Raw genomic sequence first — 25,769 nt, 5'->3', positions numbered from 1 at the left:
TCTCTCGCTCGGTCGCTCGGTCCGTCTGTCGCTCGGTCCGTCTGTCGCTCGGTCCCTCGGTCTGTCTGTCCGTCGCTCGCTCGGTCCCTCGGTCTGTCTGTCTGTCCGTCTGTCTGTCCGTCGCTCGCTCGGTCCCTCTCTGTCTGTCTGTCTGTCCGTCGCTCGCTCGGTCCCTCGGTCTGTCTGGCTGTCCGTCGCTCGCTCGGTCCTTCTGTCCGTCGCTCGCTCGGTCCCTCGGTCTGTCTGTCTGTCCATCGCTCGCTCGGTCCCTCGGTCTGTCGCTCGCTCGGTCCCTCGGTCTGTCTGTCCTTCTGTCTGTCCGTCCGTCGCTCGCTCGGTCCCTCGGTCGGTCGGTCTGTCCGTCCATCGCTCGCTCGGTCCCTCTGTCTGTCTGTCGCATGCTCGGTCCCTCCGTCCGTCCGTCGCTCGGTCCGACCGTCCGTCGCTCGGTCCGTCCCTCGGTCTGTCCGTCGCTCGCTCGGTCCCTCGGTCCGTCCGTCGCTCGGTCCCTCGGTCTGTCCGTCGCTCGCTCGGTCCCTCGGTCTGTCCGTCGCTCGCTCGGTCCCTCGGTCTGTCCGTCGCTCGCTCGGTCCCTCGGTCTGTCCGTCGCTCGCTCGGTCCCTCGGTCTGTCTGTCTGTCCGTCGCCCCTCTGTCTGTCGCTCGGTCCCTTGGTCTGTCTGTCGCTCGGTCCCTTGGTCTCTCGGTCTGTTTCTGTCGCTTGCGCTCTGTCTCGCGTTCTCTGTCCCGCTCGATCTCGCTCGCTGTCTGTCCCTCTCTCGCTCTCTGTCTGTCCCACAATTTCAATTTAAGGGCTTTATTGGCATGGGAAACATATGCCAAAGCAAGTGAAGTAGATAATAAACAAAAGTGAAATAAACAAATGTTATTCTCTCTTTCTCTCAGTTCAATTTAAGGGGCTTTATTGTCATGGGAAACTCTGTGTTTTCTATGGACTGCTACCATTCCATACATCCTGCTCTTTTCAACATGGAAGCCTTTGTTTCTGCCTACTGTACCTTTTTGATAGCTCCTCATTGATGTGGGTGGGTTGATATTGTGCTCCACTTCCATTGATCTTCAGAGGCTGATAATGTTTGATGCTTAAAGCAAGGGAATATTTGTTAACTTCAGAGACCTATAGGGTCTATGGAACTTTGAAAATCCTTGAAAGTGTGTGATGTATTGGGTCATCAGAGAACTGTGGGTGCTGAGGGAGAGCATGGAAGTGTGGAAGCTAGCAGGTGAGTGTGTACGCTGTGCATGAAGGATTCGTTTTGTCATTAGAGGGGAAGCTAGAGAAAGGACGCAATGTGTGGAAAAGAAGAACCACCACTGTGGGAATCTACCAGTTCTTCAGTCACTGGCCTGATATAGAGACGCAGAGGTTACTGAGAGACCAGAGTGATGTCACCCCTCGTACTAAAGCACCAAATAGAAACTGCTGTAGTGCCTCCTTGCAAAGTTTCAAATGATTCATGTCTTGTTTTTTTGTTGCCATGTTTTGGGTGTGAAATTTCTTCATGATGTTCGCTAGCTTTCATGCCTGCAGCAGGAGTATTGACTTGCGTTTTTAATCACAACATACTGACCAGCCTCTGTAAGGCTTATAAATCAGCTCAGTGACTCCATTATGAAATCCTTTGTTACAGGGTACACCTCACACTCTTACACTATCCAACACTGTCACACATTTCTCTGTGAATTTCACCTCACCCTCCTTTTTATCTTTCTGAATCCAGGAAGGAGCGTCCCATCTCAATGGGGTTATTCCCATTACCAGGATATGATTTGACCAGTGACTCGCAGAGGGAAGCTGTTGAAACGCCGTCTGAAGCCTGGAGATGTAAGGACTTGAGCCACGCTCGCTCCAACACCAGCCTCAAGGTATCAATATACTCCTCACCTGCCAGTCACTTTTAAACTGATGCAGAAGTTATACTAACATTCGCTGACTGTTTTGGACATACTTTTCAGGAATTCACTGTGGGAGTACAAAGTGAACTTGGTGGTTTGAATCTGGACCAGCATTCTGAGATGAATAACCGTACCCTCAGATCTTTTTTTTAATTACATTTTTTTCACCTTTATTTAACCAGGTAGGCTAGTTGAGAACAAGTTCTCATTTACAACTGCGACCTGGCCAAGATAAAGCGTAGCAGTTTGACACATACAACAACATGGAATAAACAAAACATACAGTCAATAATACAGTAGAACAAAAGAAAACAAAAAGTCTATATACAGTGAGTGCAAATGAGGTAAGATAAGGTAATAAATAGGCTATGGTGGCGAAGTAATTACAATATAGCAATTAAACACTGGAATGGTAGGATGTGCAGAAGATGAATGTGCAAGTAGAGATACTGGGGTGCAAAGGAGCAAGATAAATAAATAAATAAATACAGTATGGGGATGAGGTAGGTAGATAGATGGGCTGTTTACAGATGGGCTATGTGCAGTGATCTGTGAGCTGCTCTGACAGCTGGTACTTAAAGCTAGTGAGGGAGATATGAGTCTCCAGTTTCAGAGATTTTTGCAGTTCGTTCCAGTCATTGGCAGCAGAGAACTGGAAGGAAAGACGACCAAAGGAGGAATTGGCTTTGGGGGTGACCAGTGAGATATACCTGCTGGAGCGCGTGCTTCTATGGTGACCAGTGAGCTGAGATAAGGCGGGGCTTTACCTAGCAGAGACTTGTAGATAACCTGTAGCCAGTGGGTTTGGCGACGAGTATGAAGCGAGGGCCAGCCAACGAGAGCGTACAGGTCGCAATGGTGGGTAGTATATGGGGCTTTGGTGACAAAACTAATAGCACTGTGATAGACTGCATCCAGTTTGTTGAGTAGATTGTTGGAGGCTATTTTATAGATGACATCACTGAAGTCGAGGATCGGTAGGATGGTCAGTTTTACGAGGGTGTGTTTGGCAGCATGAGTGAAGGATGCTTTGTTGCGATATAGGAAGCCGATTCTAGATTTAATTTTGGATTGGAGATGCTTAATGTGAGTCTGGAAGGAGAGTTTACAGTCTAACCAGACACCCAGGTATTTGTAGTGGTCCACGTATTCTAAGTCAGAGCCGTCCAGAGTAGTGATGCTGGACGGGCGAGCAGGTGCGGGCAATGATCGATTGAATAGCATGCATGCATTTAGTTCTATCTGCGTTTAAGAGCAGTTGGAGGCCGCGGAAGGAGAGTTGTATGGCATTGAAGCTCGTATGGAGGTTAGTTAACACAGTGTCCAAAGAGGGGCCAGAAGTATACAGAATGGTGTCGTCTGCGTAGAAGTGGATCAGAGAATCACCAGCAGCAAGAGCGACATCATTGATGTATATAGAGAAGAGAGTCGGCCCGAGAATTGAGCCCTGTGGCACATCCATAGAGACTGCCAGAGGTCCGGACAACAGGCCCTCCGATTTGACACACTGAACTCTATCAGAGAAGTAGTTGGTAAACCAGGCAAGGCAATCATTTGAGAAACCAAGGCTGTCAAGTCTGCCAATAAGAATGTGGTGATTGACAGAGTCGAAAGCCTTGGCCAGGTCGATGAATACGGCTGCACAGTAATGTCTCTTATCGATGGCGGTTATGATGTCGTTTAGGACCTTGAGCGTGGCTGAGGTGCACCCATGACCAGCTCTGAAACCAGATTGCATAGCAGAGAAGGTACGGTGGGATTCGAAATGGTCGGTAATTTGTTTGTTAACTTGGCTTTCGAAGACCTTTGAAAGACTGGGTAGGATAGATATAGGTCTGTAGCAGTTTGGGTCTAGAGTGTCACCCCCTTTGAAGAGGGGGATGACTGCGGCAGCTTTCCAATCTTTGGGAATCTCAGACGATACGAAAGAGAGGTTGAACAGGCTATTAATAGGGGTTGCAACAATTTCAGCAGATAATTTTAGAAAGAGAGGGTCCAGATTGTCTAGCCCGGCTGATTTGTATGGGTCCAGATTTTGCAGCTCTTTCAGAACATCAGCTATTTGGGTGACGGAGAAATGGTGGGGGCTTTGGCGGGTTGCTGTGTAGGGTGCCGGGCAGTTGACCGGGGTAGGGGTAGCCAGGTGGAAAGCATGGCCAGCGGTAGAGAAATGCTTATTGAAATTCTCAATTATAGTGGATTTATCGGTGGTAAGTGTTTCCTAGCCTCAGAGCAGTGGGCAGCTGGGAGGAGGTGCCCTTATTCTCCATGGACTTTACAGTGTCCCAGAACTTTTTTGAGTTAGTACTACAGGATGCACATTTCTGTTTGAAAAAGCTAGCCTTAGCTTTTCTAACTGCCTGTGTATATTTGTTCCTAACTTCCCTGAAAGTTGCATATCACGGGGGCTATTCGATGCTAATGCAGAACGCCACAGGATGTTTTTGTGCTGATCAAGGGCAGACAGGTCTGGAGTGAACCAAGGACTATATCTATTCCTAGTTCTAAATTTTTTGAGTAGGGCATGCTTATTTAAGATTGTGAGGAAGGCACTTTTAAAGAATAGCCAGGCATCATCTACTGATGGGATGAGGTCAATGTCATTCCAGGATACCCCGGCCAGGTCGATTCGAAAGGCCTGCTCGCAGAAGTGTTTTAGGGAGTGTTTGACAGTGATGAGGGGTGGTCGTTTGGTCGCAGACCCATTACGGATGCAGGCAATGAGGCAGTGATCGCTGAGATCTTGATTGAAAACAGCAGAGGTGTATTTGGAGGGCGAGTTTGTTAGGATGACATCTATGAGGGTGCCCGTGTTTACGGATTTGGAGTTGTACCTGGTAGATTCATTGATAATTTGTGTGAGATTGAGGGCATCAAGCTTAGATTGTAGGATGGCCGGGGTGTTAAGCATGTCCCAGTTTAGGTCATCTAGTAGCACGAGCTCAGAAGATAGATGGGGGGCAATCAATTCACATATGGTATCGAGGGCACAGCTGGGGGCAGAGGGAGGTCTATAGCAAGCGGCAACAGTGAGAGACTTGTTTCTGGAAAGGTGCATTTTTAGAAGTAGAAGCTCGAATTGTTTGGATAGTAATACAGAACTCTGCAGGCTATCTTTGCAGTAGATTGCAACAGCGCCCCCTTTGGCAGTTCTATCTTGGCGGAAAATGTTGTAGTTAGCGATGGAGATTTCAGGGTTTTTGGTTGTTTTCCTAAACCAGGATTCAGACACGGCTAAGACATCCGGGTTGGCAGAGTGTGCTAAAGCAGTGAGTAAAACAAACTTAGGGAGTAGGCTTCTAATGTTAACATGCAATGAAACCAAGGCTTTTACGGTTACAGAAGTCAACAAATGAGAGCACCTGGGAGTGGAGCTAGGCACTGCAGGACCTGGATTAACCTCCACATCACCAGAGGAACAGAGGAGAAGTAGGATAAGGGTACTGCTAAAGGCTATACGAACTGGCCGTCTAGCACGTTTGGAACAGAGAGTAAAAGGAGCAGGTTTCTGGGCACGATAGCATAGATTCAAGGCATAGTGTACAGACCAAGGTAAGGTAGGATGTGAGTACATTGGAGGTAAACCTAGGCATTGAGTAATGATGAGAGAGATATAGTCTCTAGAGACGTTTAAACCAGGTGATGTCATCGCATATGTAGGAGGTGGAACAACATGGTTGGTTAAGGCATATTGAGCAGGGCTAACCCACCATGCCTCCTCTTAGCGTTTCTCAGGAATCTGAAGGGTGACATAAGACGGGTAATTTGGCCCGGAGTAGATGGTCTGTGTGGAAACATACACTTTCAACCGTTCACTCTGTCAGCAGACGGGAAGGCTTATTGAAAAGGACGTTTGATTCAGTGTGTCTGTGGTACCAAAGCACGATTGAGAGGTAAACTTGGATCAGTGTGCCTGGAATGCTTAAGAAGGCATTGAGGGAGGGCAGGGGGGCTGTGTGTGTCTGAGGGCCCATGGAAGTGGTACCATTCGGGGCCGGGAGCAGGGGAAGAGGGGAACAAAGGAGAGAACAGAGGAACAGGACAGTGTCTGAGCAGACCAAAGGGACGCTTTCAGCTGGGGCCACACGAGAACCTCACCATGGTTGCCGCAAGCAAGGTTCCGTCATGAATATTAATGAATGCTCGGATGATTAAATATTCATTTGTTTTGATATTTTACTCCTCGTTGCCAGATAGAAATGATTCAGATACCAGGAAGAGGGGGCTTCATATCAGAAGTTCCAAGACAACATTTGACATAAGATATGAGACCAGTAGATGAAACTCAACTGCCGATGTTTCAGCTCAGCCCTGGCTGCTACTAAGTCATCTTTCTACTTAATCCTCCTCTCCATCAAACCTCTCTTTTCTTTCTCTATCCCTGATCCCACTAAACTATCCCTTTCTCACTTTCACGGTGGATCTCTCAAGCTGACTTTTTAACACACACACACACACACACACACACACACACACACACACACACACACACACACACACACACACACACACACACACACAGCCCCAGTTCAGACTCACAGGGACGCCTTTGTGTTACAGCCTCTGACTCGACATTTCCCAAAGATTTATAGTTTTCGGTTACAGTCCCCCCTCCCACTTTCTCTCTCTCTCTCTTTCTCTCACCCCCGCCAATTATATCTCTCTCTGTCTCAGGTTTGTACACAGACACACAGTGTCAGCAGAGCTTAGAGTTTTTTGTCATGGAAAGCATCAGCTTTATCAGTCTGATGGACAGAAGAGAAGCTAGGCTCTGATAGGCTGACAGGTGATACTATGGCAACGGCAGAGAGGATGACGCCAGTGAGGGAAAGTGGGGGAGTACTCCCAAGGGTAGAAGGGAAAATAAAGGCGGGGAGAGTGAAGGACAGAACATGAGAAACTCTGGTGTAGTGGATGTCAGCCAGTGTTTTGCCAATGGTCTTTTCTGAGGCTATTCTAAAAAGCCATATGAAGTATGTAACGCAGTCAGTTTAATGGTTGACTGCAGTAGAAAGCCTGGGTAGACTACCTCTGGAAGTGGCTGCTCATCAGAACGTCTAACCCATTTGTCACCGTCAGTCCAACACGTCTGACTCCACCGGCCCTTTCACTTGATCCACTGTCTTTATACTTAATTCATGATTTGCAATAATCTTTTTTCAACATAAACCTGCTGTTCCCCCCCTCTCCAGTTGTGATCACGGCTCTAAAACAGACCTTCACTGTCATTTTTCTCTTAACCAGTTGGGGGCGCCAGACTCCCAGAGCAGAGGGCAGAGGCTTTCGGCCAATCAGCAGGCTGAACAGAACCAGGTCCAAACTACCGCGTTGTTGTTGTTGTTGTTGTTATGGCCTGTAGTTGCTGTGTTGTTGACCATGTCGTCTCCATAAAAGCTTCATCTAGCCTTTGTGCCACCATTAGAACACAGTTCACTGCCAGCTGTATGCCACCCAAGCTGCTTAGTCACCTGGATGCCAATGGTTTGACTGTGGGGCGGAATCTAAAATGATCCCTATTCCCTATGTAGTGCATTACCTTCGGCCCTGTGGGGCTCTGACCTAAAGTAGTGCACTATATAGGGAGTAGGGTGCCATTTCAGATGCAACCCAGACTTTCAGGGTTAGTCGGCTTGCTAGGATTACTAATGCATAGACCGTTCCCTCTACTTCGACCTAATCAACTAGCCTTAGCTGTAGAATTGACTAAAACATATTTGTTGATTTAGTTGTGTGCTCTAACAACTTTGATGTGAATTGAGGTGGTTTTTCCGGTTGGTTTTCACTTTGTCTTTTGTTTCAGTGGAAGATGTTGTATTTACTGGGTTTGGGGGGACTTTGTGTTTTTAATTGGTTTTGTTTTATGCACTTTATACCATTTCCTTGTGAATGTTTGAGTGTTCAGGGATGATTTTGACTGGGTATTTAATGGTTGTGTTGGATTGGCTAACCTTTTTTCAAACATCCTTATTCCTTTTTGAGGGAAAGAAGCTAAGACTATTAGAATATAGCCCTTGTGTCCTTGACCATCTGTCAGGATCTCATTTATATTCCTCCTTTTATTCCTCCTCTTCCTCCTCCTCTTCTTTCTCTTCCGTAGGATGAGATGTCTAATGCGAACAGTGGAGACTCCAAGTCCAACACGCCCATGTCTCGTAAAGGGGGCTCCAAGTCAGGGACCTCCATGTCTAGCCATGGTGGAGGCTCCAACTCGGGGACCCCATTTGGGGCTCCCACTCAAGGAGGAGGTTCCAAAATGTCCTCACAACAAGGTGGCTCTAAATCAGGCACCCCCATGTCTTCTCAAGGAGGGGACTCAAAGTCGGTTACCCCAATGTCCACGCAAAACGGGGGCTCTAATTTGGTCATTCCGCTGGCTTCTCAAGGGGGTGGGTCTATGTCGGCCAGTCCCATGTCTACTTCCGAGTCTGACGTTTCCATGGCATCGGTGAGCACGCCACTCCAGGAAGAGTTTGAGGAAGTGGGCAAGGGTCTGAACAGGAACCTGGACAGAAGCAACAGGAAGCCAGAGAACATCAGCAGTAAGAACACCACAGTACCAGAGGGTCAGGAGGGTCCAGAAAGACAGAACTTAGAACTGAGAGGAGGGTCCGGACCTCTCATGGGCACAGGTCAGTACTGCAACTCCAGGGCATAAACTGGGATAACATGGAGATTGGCTATGTTGGGGACTTGGATTTGTTGTATTGTAAAACCTAACAAAAAATGTGTTTGGCATCACATTGACCTCGCTAATGTATTCACCATGTCCAACGTGCCGTATGTCCCACAAGAACAGTAATCTAACATGTTATTCTCTTTCCTCTCCACACGCAGCAGATGATAACAGTGAGTCATTGGAGGTGCAGGCCATCATAGAGTCCACTCCTGAACTGGACATGGACCTTAGCGGCTACAGAGACGCCAGGTAGAGTCAACAGGAAGTAGTGTTTCTATCTCAATGTCTGCATCTCTGTCCTGAACACTCAATCTCCATTTATGTGTCAAACTGTACAGAAAATCCCTTCCAGCTTGGTCCTTTTGAGCCGGCTATATAAAACAAATCTATAGAAATTGTATTTTATGATGGAGTGTATTGTAGCTGTGGTCACTCAGATGACCTCTCTCCCTCCCCCCATCCATCTCTTCCCCCCCATCCCTTTCTCCCTCCTCACATCCCTCTCCAGTACTCCTACTAAAGGAGTAGGTATAGAAAACATGGCGTTCGACAGGAACACTGAGTCTCTGTTTGCGGAGCTGTCCTCGGCAGGACCCGACACGGAAATAGACATAGCAGACATGGACGAGGGGGCCGACTTACTGGGTAAGACACTCCCACCCTCCCTCTAGTTCTCCCCTTTTAGCTCCCAAACTCCCAAATTATGTCTAAAATATATACAGTGGGATCTCCCTCTTCATAAGGTTGTAGGTTCAGTGTTCTTTAGGCTGCGTTTTGACCTGTTGGAGTCCCCGTAGAATCATGTGCTGTTAGGTGATCGTCAAGATAATCTGTTTTGTTTTCCACGTCACATTGCCAGCATGGGTCTCAGACCTTAACTTCCTGGGTAAGACTGAAGGAGTGTGTGTGTGTGTCATGCGGTTTATATCATTCCATTTTAGACGGGAGGAATTTCCATTTCTTCTCTTTTTTTTCCTTTTCACCTCCTAAGGTATGGGTCGTGAAGTGGAGCATCTCATCCATGAGAACACTCAGCTGCTGGAGACCAAGTAAGTTGTTTTCAAATCACCTGCGTCCATGCTCCTGAAATCAACGGAACATGAATTAATCAAGCGCAACAATGTTCCATGTTGTGCAGTAGACGGCACACTACTGCCACCTGTTGTTCACGGAGGGATTTAGCTTTCATCAGAGAGTTCTGATGAGGAAGTATGTGTAGGGTCTAATGATAATGCCGTTTAAACTTTGTCCTCCGTCTTGTCAGAAATGCATTGAACCTGGTGAAGAATGACCTGATGGCGCGTGTGGATGAGCTGTCGTGTGAGAAGGAGGTGCTCCAGGGAGAGCTGGAGGCTGTGACTCAGGCCAAGACCAGACTGGAGGAGAAGAGCAAGGAACTGGAGGAGGAACTCAAGAAGTCAGTCTCTACTCTACCCTACCTTTCTCTGTCTGTTTTCTTTCCCTGTTTAGATGAATATAGGATCCCCAGGCATCTCCAGTGTGTGTTCATCTCTAGTGTGTGTGTGTTTCTCTCGTAGGGTTCGGGCTGAGGCGGAGGAGGCCAAAACAAAGACGAAGAGTGAGAACAATGAGGAAGATGTGAGTTCTGTGCGTGTGTGCATGTGTTTGCTGAGATATACTGTTGAATTCGGAAGTTTACATACACTTAGGTTGGAGTAATAAACTCATTTTTCAACCACTCCACAAATTTCTTGTTAACAAACTAGTTTTGGCAAGTCGGTTAGGACATCTACTTTGTGCATGACACAAGTAATTTTTCCAACAATTGTTTACAGACAGATTATTTCACTTATAATTCATTGTATCACAATTCCAGTGGGTCAGAAGTTTACATACACTAAGTCGACTGTGCCTTTTAAACAGCTTGGAAAATTCCAGGAAATGATGTCTTGGCTTACCTTTCAAACTCAGTGACTCTTTGCTTGACATCATGGGAAAATCAAAAGAAATCATCCAAGACCTCAGCAAAAAAATTGTAGACCTCCAAGTCTGGTTCATCCTTGGGAGCAATTTCCAAACGCCTGAAGGTACCACATTCATCTGTACAAACAATAGTATGCAAGTATAAACACCATGGGACCAAGCAGCCATCATACCGCTCAGGAAGGAGACGCGTTCTGTCTCCTAGAGATGAACGTACTTTGGTGCGAAAAGTGCAAATCAATCCCAGAACAACAGCAAAGGACCTTGTGAAGATGCTGGAGGAAACGGGTACAAAAGTATCTATATCCACAGTAAAACGAGTCCTATATCGACATAACCTGAAAGGCCGTTCAGCAAGGAAGAAGCCACTGCTCCAAAACCATCATAAAAAAGCCAGACTATGGTTTGCAACTGCACATGGGGTCAAAGATCATACTTTTTGGAGAAATGTCCTCTGGTCTGATGAAACAAAAATAGAACTGTTTGGCCATAATGACCATCGTTATGTTTGGAGGGAAAAGAGGGAGGCTTGCAAGCCAAAGAACACCATCCCAACTGTGAAGCACGGGGGTGGAAGTATCATGTTGTGGGGGTGCTTTGCTGCAGGAGGGACTGGTGCACTTCACAAAATAGATGTCAACATGAGGAAGGAAAACTATGTGGATATATTGAAGCAACATCTCAAGACATCAATCAGGAAGTTAAAGCTTGGTCGCAAATGGGTCTTCCAAATGGACAATGACCCCAAGCATACTTACAAAGTTGTGGCAGAATGGCTTAAGGACAACAAAGTCAAGGTTTTGGAGTGGCCATCACAAAGCCCTGACCTCAATCCCATAGAATATTTGTGGGCAGAACTGAAAAGGCGTGTGTGAGCAAGGAGGCCTACAAACCTGACTCAGTTACACCAGCTCTGTCAGGAGGAATGGGCCACAATTCACCCAACTTATTGTGGGAAGCTTGTGGAAGGCTACCCAAAATGTTTGACCCAAGTTAAACAATTTAAAGGCAATGCTACGAAATACTAATTGAGTGTATGCAAACTTCTGACCCACTGGGAATGTGCTGAAATAAATCATTTTCTCTACTATTATTCTGACATTTCACATTCTTAAAATAGTGGTGATCCTAACTGACCTAAAACGGGGAATTTTTACTAGGATTAAATGTCAGGAATTGTGAAACTGAGTTGAAATGTATATGGCTAAGGTGTATGTGAACTTCCGACTTCAACTGTATGTAGGTGTGTGTGTTTTGCTGAGGTGTGTGTGTCTGAGTTTGTTGATACCACTTCTTGCAGGCGGATGTTCCCACGGCCCAGAGGAAGAGGTTCACCAGGGTAGAGATGGCCAGAGTCCTGATGGAGAGGAACCAGTACAAGGAGAGACTGATGGAGCTACAGGAAGCTGTACGATGGACAGAGATGATACGGTAGGGAGGGGGGGGAGAGGAGGGAGGAGAGGAATCATAAGACAAGCTGAGCTAGTCCAAATCCAAATTATGCATATTGAAGAGTTTTTGTCTTTTTGTATTCCAACCACACAATGTGCTTACTGATAAACATGCACCCCTTCTAGTTTGTGTTTTTGTATTTTCTCTCCTGGGCGATTCTAGCTAGTTGAGTAACAAGATCGTTTTTGTCTCAGCTGAATAGTGATAAGTCATTAAATGTGTTGTAATCTTCCCCTCAGAGCATCGAGAGAGAATCCAGCCACCGCAGACAAGAAGAAATCCAGCATCTGGCAGTTGTAAGCTTCACTCCTTTCCTACCGTCTCTCCTTTCCTACCGTCTCTCCTTTCCTACCGTCTCTCCTTTCCTACCGTCTCTCCTTTTATCACTCCTTTTCTTCACTCCTTCAATGTAATCCTTCCCATTTACCACAAATCTCTCCTTTTTTGCGTGCTCTCCTTTTCTCTTTACACTCCACATCTAGGAGCTGTCATACCATACTTGTAGCTAAAACCACTGTAAGATTGTTGATGATCATTTAATCTGATTTCCCTTTTTTTCTTTCTTTTCACGTTTTGATCTCCAGTGTGTAGGTAAACCTTTGACAGGCTAATGGGTCTTTCTGATTTTGGTTCTTAACAAACAAATCAACAAACCAGGGAGTGCCTGCCTGATCAGGGAATGGCTTTTTAGTTGAAGTGTCATTTTGTTTTTGTTGTAAGTCGGAGTGAGTTCAAATTGAGCGAAAATCTCCCAAGGGAAACCAACACTTTTCATCTGCTTTAAAACTATTCACCTACAAATGGAAGACTGTGTGTGCCTCAGCTTAGTACAAATATTACATATATTTTACTGAAATGTCTTATAAATCGCCATTTCCTGATCTAGGCTCCCCTGTTGGGTTTCAGCAGGAATGGTTATGGTGTGTAATGCATCTGACTAATGGTGAATTTGTATTTGGGGCAGGGGGTAAAGCATTTAGCTGTTGGAGAGGGGTTGCGTGTATTGAATGCATGTTTATTTATGAAGAAATCCCCTGTCTCTCCTGTTGCCCTCTGCTCCTTTGGTCCCTCTCTCTGTTGTATCCTGCCTGATGTTGTTGTTGTTGTTGTCCTATCTGTATGCAGGAGGTGTGTTGGGAGTGGTTGGGATGGGTGATGGAGAAAGAGGGTATAAGTAGTGGAATGGATAGTTGTATTCTAGAGTCAGATACTGTAATCAGAATGTCATCTGTGGTTGGACAGATTTCTAAACTGTTTCACTGAGTTTACGCTTGAGGCTTCTTTCTGCTAGATGGAGAGGGTCATACAGTCATCTATGTTTTGACCTGATGGACTGTAGCTATTTAATCTTCAACCGAAAGAATCCTGATATTTATGGACCTAGTCTTTTCATCACTCTGTTACTAAACAAGCATCGTCTCTAGAGCTGGAATAAGCAGAAATAGTTTGTAACTGTGTTGTGTGTTGAATTACTAACTGCCTGGTTTGTATTACAGTACTAACCAATGCATTCCCTGCTCTCCCATCCCCTGTGAAATCACAAAGTGGACACTCACTCGCTGCTTTAGGTCGGTGTAGTCTGATCCAACCAATCTGATTGAGAAAGGTCTCTTTGCATCATGGCACTGGAACAACAAACATTGTTCTGACCTTTTTGACAGTTTGCCAAGCTCTGTATGGTTCTGATTTTGGCTGTGATTTGGGAACTCAAATGGGTGCGATTTGGGGGGGGGGGGGGGAGGAGAGAGATAATCAAACCTTGATTTCATTATTTATCCCTTAAACCCTGCTGCTGCTGCTTTGTCTGCCCCTCTATATGTGTCTGTGTGTTCTTTCTTTCCACCTCCTCCTTCCTTCTCCCTCCATCCCTCTCTCCATCCCTCCCTCCGTCCTCCAGTTTCAGTCGGTTGTTCAGTTCGAGTGGAGGAGCTGCTAAGAAGCCTGCGGAGGCTGCGCCAGTGAATGTGAAGTACAACGCCCCCTCCTCCCAGGTCCAGCCCTCTGTGAAGAAGAGGAGCGCAGCTCTGCAACAGCTACCCAGCGACAAGAGCAAGGCTTTTGACTTCCTCAATGAGGAGTGAGTGTTGGAGGCGTCTACCCATCTGTCCATTTCACTCATGATCCAGCCAGTCTTTCACGCATCAAGGATTCAATCATCCTTTGGCCCCACCTCCATGCCACCATCCATTCTTCACTTCATTTACCCATCTACACTGGATAGTATGTCCAGAATAGATTGGATTTTTATTTTTTTTCCCAATTCAGGTCTGAGTCAGGCAACATGGTGTCTCGCAGGGAGCAGAAGAGAGCCCAGTACAGACAGGTGAAAGCCCACGTTCAGAAGGAGGACGACGGCAGGGTACAGGCCTACGGGTGGAGCCTGCCGCAGAAATTCAAGGTAGGACAAGTGTCTCTGTGCATTACTTCATATTAGACCTTTTCTGGACGAGGGCTGCACGTTAAGGTTCATTGACTCCAGGTATGCTGACCACTGTGTTATATTACAGGTGGCCAACGGTGGTCAGACGTTAGAGAACAAGATGAAGAATCTACCTGTACCGGTCTACCTCCGACCACTGGATGAGAAAGATGCTACCATGAAGGTGTGTGTATGTGTGCGTGCGCCTTTCCTTACCTTGTATTTCTCTCCATACAGTTCATTCGGAAAGTATTCAGACCCCTTGACGTATATAAAACCGATACCTTATTTACATAAGTATTCAGACCCTTTGCTATGAGACTCAAAATTGAGCTCAGGTGCATCCTGTTTCCATTGATCATCTTTGATGTTTCTACAACTTCATTGGAGTCCACCTGTGGTAAATTCAATTGATTGGACATGATTTGGAAAGGCACACACCTGTCTATATAAGGTCCCACAGTTGACAGTGCATGTCAGAGCAAAAACCAAGCCATGAGGTCGAAGGAATTGCCGTAGAGCTCCGAGACAGTATTGTGTCGAGGCACAGACCTGGGGAAGGGTACCAAAACATTTCTGCAGCATTGAAGGTCCCCAAGAACACAGTGCCTAAATCATTCTTAAATGGAAGAAGTTTGGAACCACCAAGAGTCTTCCTAGAGCTGGCCGCCTGGCCAAACTGAGCAATCGGCGGGAGAAGGGCCTTTGTCAGGAAGGTGACCAAGAACCCGATGGTCACTCTGACAGAGCTCCAGAGTTCCTCTGTGGAGATGGGAGACCTTCCAGAAGGACAACAATTCTGCAGCATTCCACCAATCAGGCCTTTATGGTAGAGTGGCCAGACAGAAGCCACTCCTCAGTAAAATGCAAGACAGCCCACTTGGAGTTTGCCAAAAGGCACCTAAAGGACTCTCAGACCATGACAAACAAGATTCTCTGGTCTGATGAAACCAAGCTTTAACTCTTTTGCCTGAATGTCAAGCGTAACGTCTGGAGGAAACCTGGCACCATCCCTACAGTGAAGCATGGTGGTGGCAGCATCATGCTGTGGGGATGTTTTTCAGCGGCAATGACTGGGAGACTAGTCAGGTTCGAGGGAAAGATGAATGGAGCAAAGTACAGAGAGATCCTTGATTAAAAACCTGCTCCAGAGCATCCAGAACCTCAGACTGGGGCGAAGGTTCACCTTCCAACAAGACAACGACCCTAAGCACACATCCAAGACAACGCAGCAGTGGCTTCGGGACAAGTCTCTGAATGTCCCAGCCAGAGCCCGGACTTGAACCAGATCTAACATCTCTGGAGAGACCTGAAAATAGCTGTGCAGCGACGTTCCCCATCCAACCTGACATGGCTTGAGAGGATCTGCAGAAAATAATGGGAGAAACTCCCCAAATACAGGTGTGCCAAGCTTGTAGCGTCATACCCAAGAAGGTTCAAGGCTGTAATCGCTGCCGAAGGTGCTTCAACAAAGTACTGAGTAGAGGGTCTGAATACATATGTACATTTTGATATTTCATTTTATTTTTTATAAATTAGCCAACATTTCTAAACCTGTTTTTGCTTTGTCATTATAGGGTATTGTGTGTAGATTGAGGGGAAAAAAACAAATGTAATCAATTTTAGAATAAGGTTGTAACGTAACAAAATGTGGAAAAAGTCAAGGGGTCTGACTACTTTCTGAATGCACTGTATATGTTACGTATTGCTAAATGTGTGTGTTTATCTCCTGTAGTTGTGGTGTGCTGCGGGTGTGAACCTATCGGGGGGTAAGACTCGTGACGGCGGGTCTATAGTAGGAGCCAGTGTGTTCTACAATGACCTCACCAGCCCTGGTCCTGAGAGCCCTCTCAGGAAGACAGGATCACAGAGCAGTCTGGACAAACTGGACCAGGACCTAAAGGTACATATACATCACACACAGTCACATGGTCATACAGCACACACATGCTTGCACTCATACAATAGACAGACAGAGGCTCATAAGACACACGTGTCTACGTACAGTAAAGACACACACTCATCCACCCTTTCCCGTTGATTGTGTGTGTGTAGGAGCAGGGGAAGGAGCTGCTCCACCAGGAGGAGCTGTCCTCTCTGGTGTGGATCTGTACCAGTACTCAGGCCACCACTAAGGTCATCGTCATCGATGCCAACCAGCCTGGGAACGTCCTGGAGAACTTCTTTGTCTGCAACTCCCATGTCCTCTGCATCGCCAGTGTGCCAGGTCTGCGTGTGTTCGTTTGGGTGACATAAACTGAAGACGAGGCAAAATACGTTTTTGTTTTGATTGTAGCTAATCATACCATGTTTGTTTATACATGTTTATATATGGTGTGTCAGGTGCCAGAGAGACAGACTATCCGGCAGGGGAGGAGGTGCCCCATGACGCGGGGTCGGGTGCTGAGGGCGGGACTCTGCAAGCCAGCACAACCAGTAGTTGCTCAATGGGCGAAGCTGGAGTGCTGGCAGGGATCAATGTGGTTGGCTGCTCTACAGAGGGGGCAGTGGCTACCCCCCAGACAGCAGGAGCAGAGAATGACACCGACACAGGTAAGATTAGTACACGCACGCAGGCATACAGTTGAAGTCGGAAGTTTACATACACTTAGGTTGGAGTCATTAAAACTCATTTTTCAACCACTCCACAAATTTCTTGTTAACAAACTATAGTTTTGGCAAGTCGGTTAAGACATCTACTTTGTGCATGACACAAGTAATTTTTCCAACAATTGTTTATAGACAGATTATTTCACTTATAATTCACTATATCACAATTCCAGTGGGTCAGAAGTTTACATACACTAAGTTGACTGTGCCTTTTAAACAGCTTGGAAAATTCCAGAAAATGATGTCATGGCTTTAGAAGCTTCTGATGGGCTAATTGACATCGTTTGAGTCAGTTGGAGGTGTACCTGTGGATGTATTTCAAGGCCTACCTTCAAACTCAGTGACTCTTTGCTTGTCATCCATGGGATCAAAAGACATCAGCCAAGACCTCAGAAAACAAATGTAGACCTCCACAAGTCTGGCTCATCCTTGGGAGCAATTTCCAAACGCCTGAAGGTACCACGTTCATCTGTACAAACAATAGTATGCAAGTATAAACACCATGGGACCACGCAGCCGTCATACCGCTCAGGAAGGAGACGCGTTCTGTCTCCTAGAGATGAACGTACTTTGGTGCAAAAAGTGCAAATCAATCCCAGAACAGCAGCAAAGGACCTTGTGAAGATTCTGGAGGAAACAGGTACAAAAGTATCTAAATCCACAGTAAAACAAGTCCTGTATCGACATAACCTGAAAGGCCGCTCTGCAAGGAAGAAGCCACTGCTCCAAAACCGCCATAAAAAAGCCAGACTATGTTTCGCAACTGCACATGGGGACAAAGATGATACTTTTTGGAGAAATGTCCTCTGGTCTGATGAAACAAAAATAGAACTGTTTGTCCATAATGACCATCGTTATGTTTGGAGGAAAAAGGGGGAGGCTTGCAAGCCGAAGAACACCATCCCAACCGTGAAGCACGGGGGTGGCAGCATCATGTTGTGGGGGTGCTTTGCTGCAGGAGGGACTGATGCACTTCACAAAATAGATTGCATCATGAGGTAGGAAAATTATGTGGATATATTGAAGCAACATCTCAAGACATCAGTCAGGAAGTTAAAGCTTGGACGCAAATGGGTCTTCCAAATGGACAATGACCCCAAGCATTCTTCCAAAGTTGTTGCAAAATGGCTTAAGGACAACAAAGTCAAGGTATTGGAGTGGCCATCACAAAGCCCTGACCTCAATCCTATAGAACATTTGTGGGCAGAACTGAAAAAGCGTGTGCGAGCAAGGAGGCCTACAAACCTGACTCAGTTACACCAGCTCTGTCAGGAGGAATGGGCCAGAATTCACCCAACTTATTGTGGGAAGCTTGTGGAAGGCTACCTGAAACGATTGACCCAAGTTAAACTATTTAAAGGCAATGCTACCAAATACTAATTGAGTATGGTAACTTCTGACCCATTGAGAATGTGATGAAAGAAATAAAAGCTGAAATAAATCATTCTCTCTATTGTTCTGACATTTCACATTCTTAAAATAAAGTGGTGATCCTAACTGACCTAAGACAGGGAATTTTTACTTGGATGAAATGTCGGGAATTGTGAAACTGAGTTTAAATGTATTTGGCTAAAGTGTATGTAAACTTCTGACTTCAACTGTACATATGGATGGATGGATGGATGGATGGATGGATGGATGGATGGATGGATGGATGGATGGATGGATGGATGTGGGTTTGTCTTTTTGGTCTCGTGTCCTTCGCTCCAGACACCAAGCCCCAGCCACTCACCACAACAATGAGGAAAGATCGTCTCCCTCTTACAACAAGCAGTCAACTCATATGGAAACACATTGAGACATTATTTTACCGTAATAGAGGAGAACGTAACCTTTAACGATGCCCTTTTATGTCTCAACTCCCAAAATGTAGAACAGAGCAGATCCTACTAAGACAGGGGTATCCATTAAAGTGATAGTGGAAAATGAATGCTCAGTTTCTGTCATGCGCGGCACCATGTATAGCTAACAGCATATTATCCAGACTGTATGCTAGCTGTCTAGCCTGAGTATTTATAAATGTGCAAAGAGCATAAAAATACGCATTTAAATACGGAATTGACAACTCGTTCTCGTTCTGAGAAATAAGCATCTTCTTATCCAGGTAGGCCACTGGATTTCAACATCCTAAACTAAGTGAACAGGCCGTGTTGTTCAAACAGTTGGAGACGGACAGGAGGGTGTATTCATAACAGCTCAACTGTTCTACCTTGTTAGCAATGAAATGGATCCATGTAAAGCTAGATTTTAAATATAAAGATTAGCTGGCTACTCACTAGCAGGTGGGCCTGTGCTTGAGAGATTGTTAACGCCTGCTACCAGAAGTTAGTCATTATTAGTGAATGTGCATTTTGCATGGTTCTGGTTAAATGTGTAACAAAAAGGGTGTTTTCATACACCAGATCAGTGATTTATGGCAAAAAAAGCAATAATATTAGCTTCTCCTGTCCTTCCCTAAGTCAAACGTGATTATCTATTGAATACTCTGCTCTTACACCTACAGTATCTCCTTCTCTCCTCTCTGTGTAGACGCCAAGGCAGCAGAGGAGGCTACTGAAGCTACAGAGGCCAGTGCGGGTCCTGCAGGTCCGGAGCATGACTTAAGTCAGAGGGGAGTCTACACTGAACATGTCTTCACTGACCCTCTGGGAGTACAGAGCACTAGTCCTGGGGAGACGCCAGCCAACTACACACAGAGGTATGGGATACAGGGATGCACACACCACACACACACACGCACACACACACACACTAACATCCTGTTTCTGTTCTCAGGGAGTCTGATCTGGTAAAGGATGGTGTTAGCTCCAACCCTAACCCAGAGGAACAGGACCTGATGAGAGAAGAAGCCCAGAAGATGAGCAGTGTTTTACCCACCATGTGGCTTGGGGCACAGAACGGATGGTGAGACGCCGTTCGATTTAATCAATCAATCAGATCAGTTTATCAATCTCATATTGATCTCATCAGTCAAATGTGTGTTCCAGTGTGTACGTGCACTCGTCAGTGGCCCAGTGGAGGAAGTGTCTACACTCTATAAAGCTGAAGGACTCTATCCTGGGCATTGTCCATGTGAAGGGTAGAGTGTTGGTGGCTCTGGCTGATGGAACACTGGCTATTTTCCACAGAGGAGTGGGTAAGGCTGATGTGTTTTCATATGTTTTCTTACACGTTTGTGTGACTTTTAATTTGTTTTCTTAGTTTCTTATGTGACTGTGTCCATTTTAAAGGATTCCTACATTGGTGCTTACACACCGCTCTTACTCTCCCTCTCTCCAGATGGTCAGTGGGACCTGACTAACTACCACCTGTTAGACCTGGGCAGACCCCACCACTCTGTCCGCTGTATGACCGTGGTGCACGACAAGGTCTGGTGTGGCTACAGGAACAAGATCTATGTGGTCCAGCCCAAAGCCATGAAGATAGAGGTACGTCTGACCCGTTCATGGACGCACGCACGCACAAGAACCCACACACACACGGACTCATGTCCACAGATTATAGTTGTAACCCTCCTCTCCTTTTCCATCCCTCTCCTCCACTGTAGAAGTCGTTTGATGCCCACCCCCGTAAGGAGAGCCAGGTGAGACAGCTGGCGGGGGAAGGAGATGGTATCTGGGTGTCTATCCGACTGGACTCTACTCTGAGACTGTTCCATTCCCACACACACCAACACCTGCAGGATGTTGACATAGAGCCCTACGTCAGCAAGATGCTGGGTGAGGAACCAAGGCCATTTACACCTGTTGTAGTTATTGTGTGTTCTACGTTCTATGCTTCTAACGCAACTTGATTGTGGTGTTTGTGTCCTTGTTGTTAGCTAGTTTTGACTGATATGGGACAGGGGTTCACAGCATTAGCAAGCCCAAGTGGCATACAGGAAAAACAGACCCATACTTCATTATTCCTCTTTTCTTAATGTGTCATGTTGGTCTCCCTCAGGTACGGGGAAGCTGGGCTTCTCCTTTGTCAGGATCACAGCTCTCACGGTGTCCTGTAACCGTCTTTGGGTCGGCACTGGCAATGGAGTCATCATCTCTATACCTCTCACTGACAGTAAGGGGAAGTAATGTCTCTCTCCCACTCTCCATCCCCCTCTCTATGCCCAATCTCTATTTAATGATGCATCTCTCTCCATCCTTCTCTTTCCCCTCCCAATCTCTATTTAATGAAAAATCTCTCTCCATCCTTCCATCTATCCACCCTCTCTATTTAACTATTCATCTCTCTCTCCAGCCAATAAGGTGATGGCAGGGCCAGGTAAACCTGGCGGAGTGATCCGTGTGTATGGTGATGAGAACAGTGACAAGGTGACGGCTGGAACCTTCGTACCCTTCTGCTCCATGGCGCACGCTCAGCTCTGTTTCCATGGTCACCGAGACGCAGTCAAGTTCTTCACCGCTGTCCCAGGTAACTTCACTTCTCTTCCCTCTCTTCTTCTTCTCCTCCTCGTCCTGCCTTTTAACTGATGAAGGTCCCCCCAGGTCAGGTGATCCCGTCAGGTGTAGGCGGAGCAGCGGAGGCGGGGGGAGACAACGGGGCAGAGGAGCACCCTCAAAAGCAGTTGGGCAAGTCTGTTCTGGTGATGAGTGGAGGAGAGGGATACATCGACTTCAGGATGGGTGAGTTGGCATGGACCATCACATCAGACTGACAAGTACAGTCAGTATATGGCAGGGCATGAAAACATTGATATTAGTATGAGTTGAAGTGGCTTAGTGTGTGTGCGCGTCTTTGTGTGCGCGTGTCTTTGTGTGCGCGTGTCTTTGTGTGCGCGTGTCTTTGTGTGCGCGTGTCTTTGTGTGCGCGTGTCTTTGTGTGCGCGTGTCTTTGTGTGCGCGTGTCTTTGTGTGTGTGCGCGTCTTTGTGTGCGCGTCTTTGTGTGTGTCTTTGTGTGTGTGCGTGTGTAGGTGACGACACTGAAGAGCCACTGGACGAACCCACTCTGAAGCTGCAGCCGTTCCTGGCCAAAGCTGAGAGGAGTCACCTGATCGTCTGGCAGGTCATGGACAGCCAGGACTGAACTTTAACCCCTGACCTCTGACCATGCCACGGTGATGAGGAGCCTATTTAAAGCAGGAACAAGCTGTCCAATCAGATTCACTCTTCTGCATGTTTATTTTTGTTTATTTATTTTCTTCTAATTTTGGTTTTGTATCTTTTTGTTTTTATAAAAAAAAATGTATTAAATGTTTTATTTTACTGATTGTATTGTATTTTAAATCTGATACAAGCCTGTCGCGATTCTATTATTATTATTATTATTATTATTATTACAAGAATGATGATTTTTAGTGAAAACCAAAAAAAATGGTAATTTAATTTTCTTAGATCATATTTTGCACCTGGTTTTCTATTGGAAGCTTAGAGTCCAACCCCTCTGTCCAGATACTGTGTGGTGATTGGAATATTTTTTTTTTTTTACCTTTGATTTAACTAGGCAAGTCAGTTAAGAACACATTTTTATTTTCAATGACGGCCTAGGAACAGTGGGTTAACTGCCTTGTTCAGGGGCAGAATGACAGATTTATACCTTGTCAGCTCGGGGATTCGATCTTGCAACCTTTACGGTTACTAGTCCAACACTCTAACCACTAGGCTACGCTGCCGCCCCATGCAGGGGCAGGGTGTGTCTTTGGCTTTCTCCGCTGTGCTTTCTTTCAGATAGACAGAGAGGAGACAATACTGTATAAGAGACCTGCTCACAGGAGAATAATGATGGTTTATTGGTTATGATGTGTTTTGAAATGCAAAACCAAATCAACCCCATTGATGTCTCACATCGTCCAATATGAAAGAAGGGATTACAGGACAATCCAGAAAGTGAGCCAATCCTGTGTGTCCTGAATGACACAGGTGTGCTCTTCTTGCGTGATAGATTTTATTTTGTGAGAACACGGCTCTTGATTGTATGGAAGACAGTTCATGACTGGGCTTATGCTTAGGCTAACCTAACAGATCTCTGATCAATCATGTCCGTAGCTGCTGGGGCAGAGAATCGCCTTGTTTCAATTCTTTCCAAATGCACCTTTTCTTTCTAGGGGTAATGATTGACAGGATTTAAAGAGGATAGATTAATAATTTATTACCTCACGGAAGGAAGGCAGTGTTGCATTGCAACAGTGTTGGAACAGGGCCTCCGTCTTTAGTTTCTGGGCCGCTGCTCTCCCGCCTTCCCTCCCTCCCTCCCACCAGCTAGAGCTTGCAGACACTTTACGAAAATCAACGGCTGCCTTATGTTTGAAAGTTGAGAAAAAATATATTGAAAACTACATTATGGACTTTAAGTGTGACAGATTTATTTATTCCTATGTGAAAGAATGTTACATGGCCGGTTACCAAATAAAGTAAATGTGTAATGTGTGGCCTTGTAGCAGCATGTTCAGCCCCGTCTCTCTGTAAATACAACAACATTTTGCCAGATAGTCTTTGTTCAAAGGATCATGGTGTATAGAATAGAGATATATTTTTAAGCTGTCATCTCTGCAAATGAACTAAGAGCACTCTCCGAGAGCAGCGATGTTGGTGTATAATAGCCGGCTTCTCTGCTTCTGGAATCTTTTGTACGCTGAGAGTAGATGTTACCCGTAGGCACAGATTTAGGATCAGTTTATCTTCTCTAAATCCCAACATGAACCATTAAGGGGAACAACTCAACACTGACCTTAGATCAGCATCTAGGAACAACTTCTTTCTTCTACCTTTTGTACACTAGAGGGCAGGGTGGCTGTGTTCTCTGACCAGACAGGCTCCTCCCATAGGTTGCTATGATACTGAAGTTTTCAGAGTCTAAGCCTATTTTTATAAACTTTTTGTACATTTTGTCTTTTAGACTCTGGTTGCATCTAAAATGACACATTGATTCCCCATCTAGTACACTATTTTGGCCAGGCTTGTTAAAAGAAGTGCACTAGAAAGGGGCTAAGGTTTCAATTCACATATGCGGCATGTGTCTCTGGTCTGCGCATCAACAGATGCAGCTGGTGTCTGTCCTGAGGGGTGAAAGTGTGTGTTTTTCTCTCCAGGAGAAGACCCCTCATATTGCAGTTTAGCCATTTCAGTATTTATTTCTATGAAAGAGCTTTTGCAGTTCAGAATGTAACTTTGTACAATATGAAATATCACAATATATGTGAGCAACCGACTTGATTCGGTCTTAGGTAGCAAAATTTGAAATAGTGTTTTTTTACATTGGATATTATTTTGACGATGATTGTTATTGAAATGATTGGAATGGTGAATACATGAGTGGTTGAATTAGAGAGAAACTACTGAGCTATGCACTACATCCACAGGGGAAGGTTGAGTGCTCTGGGTAGAAGTTGTCATTGGGCAGAGATCTAGGAACAGCTTATCCTTACAAAATGCTTCATTACGGCTAAGGTGAAATGTGTAAAACAGATCAGCGCCTAAGATCAGCTTCTTCCTTCTCTACCCTGGAGGTTGATGAACAGGTCACAGTCGTGTGTCGTCGTCGTCGTCCCCCCCCCCCCCCCAAAAAAATGTTGCTGTGATGCATCACCTTTGTACTGATACAGCGTCTCAGCCTTATTCTTTTAGCGTTCAATTAAACTGACTTTTTTGGGGAAACTCTTGTGTCCTCTCGTTATTTGGCTTTTTCCAACTTATTGAAATCATTCCTAGGTGCTCTTTGACTTTACCAGACATGGATCTTTCCAATACATGAGGTGCGCTTAAAATTAACCTCTTTAAAAGGTAAGAGCATACATCAAATCAAATGTATTTATATAGCCCTTCTTACATCAGCTGATATCTCAAAGTGCTGTACAGAAACCCAGCCTAAAACCCCAAACAGCAAGCAATGCAGGTGTAGAAGCACGGTGGCTAGGAAAAACTCCCTAGAAAGGCCAAAACCTACGAAGAAACCTAGAGAGGAACCAGGCTATGAGAGGTGGCCAGTCCTCTTCTGGCTGTGCGGGGTGGAGATTATAACAGCACATGGCCAAGATGTTCAAATGTTCATAAATGACCAGCATGGTCAAATAATAATAATCATAGTAGTTGTCGAGGGTGCAACAAGTCAGTAACACAAGAGTAAGTGTCAGTTGGCTTTTTCATAACCGATCTTTGAGAGTATCTCTACCTCTCCTGCTGTTGAAAACAGCAGGTCTGGGACAGGTAGCACGTCCGGTGAACAGGTCAGGGTTCCATAGCCGCAGGCAGAACAGTTGGAACTGAAGCAGCAGCACGGCCAGGTGGACTGGGGACAGCAAGGAGTCATCAAGCCAGGTAGTCCTGAGGCATGGTCCTAGGGCTCAGGTCCTCCGAGAGAGAGAAAGGGAGCATATTTAAATTCACACAGGACACCGGAAAAGACAAGAGAAGTACTACAGATGTGACATACTGACACTAGCCCCCTGACACATAAACTACTGCAGCATAAATACTGGAGGCTGAGACAGGAGGGGTCAGGAGAAACTGTGGCCCCATCCGATGAAACCCCCGGCCCATGCCAAACAGGTAGGATATAACCCCACCCACTTTGCCAAAGCACAGCCCCCACACCAGTGGAGGGATATCTCCAACCACCAACTTACCATCCCGAGACAAGGCCGAGTATAGCCCACAAAGATCTCCGCCACGGCACAACCCAGGGGGGGGGGGCCAACCCAGACAGGAAGACCACGTCAGTGACTCAACCCACTCAAGTAACGCACCCCTCCCAGGGACGGCATGGAAGAACACCAGTAAGCCAGTGACTCAGCGGTAGAGGCAGAGAATCCCAGTGGAGA

The 25,769-nt window shown here is 46.0% G+C and overlaps 1 protein-coding gene across 4 annotated transcripts in view; it reads left to right on the top strand.

Annotated features, from left to right (window-relative positions):
• The window catches only part of LOC106589513 (C-Jun-amino-terminal kinase-interacting protein 4-like), a 57,933-nt gene extending 33,327 nt beyond the window's left edge, over positions 1 to 24,606 (top strand). For 2 of the 4 annotated variants that reach the window (XM_082970490.1, XM_082970493.1), the window contains 25 exons: positions 1,741 to 1,885; positions 7,160 to 7,228; positions 8,013 to 8,544; positions 8,750 to 8,840; positions 9,100 to 9,236; positions 9,583 to 9,640; positions 9,856 to 10,008; positions 10,130 to 10,190; positions 11,836 to 11,966; positions 12,227 to 12,283; positions 13,885 to 14,064; positions 14,253 to 14,385; positions 14,495 to 14,590; positions 16,142 to 16,309; positions 16,462 to 16,633; positions 16,750 to 16,959; positions 19,546 to 19,714; positions 19,792 to 19,920; positions 20,004 to 20,152; positions 20,296 to 20,444; positions 20,564 to 20,735; positions 20,959 to 21,072; positions 21,253 to 21,426; positions 21,501 to 21,638; positions 21,927 to 24,606. In XM_082970490.1, the coding sequence (XP_082826616.1) occupies positions 1,741 to 1,885; positions 7,160 to 7,228; positions 8,013 to 8,544; positions 8,750 to 8,840; positions 9,100 to 9,236; positions 9,583 to 9,640; positions 9,856 to 10,008; positions 10,130 to 10,190; positions 11,836 to 11,966; positions 12,227 to 12,283; positions 13,885 to 14,064; positions 14,253 to 14,385; positions 14,495 to 14,590; positions 16,142 to 16,309; positions 16,462 to 16,633; positions 16,750 to 16,959; positions 19,546 to 19,714; positions 19,792 to 19,920; positions 20,004 to 20,152; positions 20,296 to 20,444; positions 20,564 to 20,735; positions 20,959 to 21,072; positions 21,253 to 21,426; positions 21,501 to 21,638; positions 21,927 to 22,039 (3,700 nt within the window). In that variant the 3' untranslated portion in view covers positions 22,040 to 24,606. The remainder of the gene's footprint in view (positions 1 to 1,740; positions 1,886 to 7,159; positions 7,229 to 8,012; positions 8,545 to 8,749; positions 8,841 to 9,099; positions 9,237 to 9,582; positions 9,641 to 9,855; positions 10,009 to 10,129; positions 10,191 to 11,835; positions 11,967 to 12,226; positions 12,284 to 13,884; positions 14,065 to 14,252; positions 14,386 to 14,494; positions 14,591 to 16,141; positions 16,310 to 16,461; positions 16,634 to 16,749; positions 16,960 to 19,545; positions 19,715 to 19,791; positions 19,921 to 20,003; positions 20,153 to 20,295; positions 20,445 to 20,563; positions 20,736 to 20,958; positions 21,073 to 21,252; positions 21,427 to 21,500; positions 21,639 to 21,926) is intronic. The other 2 variants (XM_082970491.1, XM_082970492.1) reach the window with 2 other exon arrangements.
• The last annotated feature ends 1,163 nt before the right edge of the window (positions 24,607 to 25,769 follow it).

The sequence above is a fragment of the Salmo salar genome, chromosome 28, assembly GCF_965601325.2.
Source record: "Salmo salar chromosome 28, fSalSal1, whole genome shotgun sequence".
NCBI lineage: Eukaryota > Metazoa > Chordata > Actinopteri > Salmoniformes > Salmonidae > Salmo > Salmo salar.
Note: the sequence above shows the minus strand (reverse complement) of the source record. Positions and strands in the feature narration are given on the sequence as shown.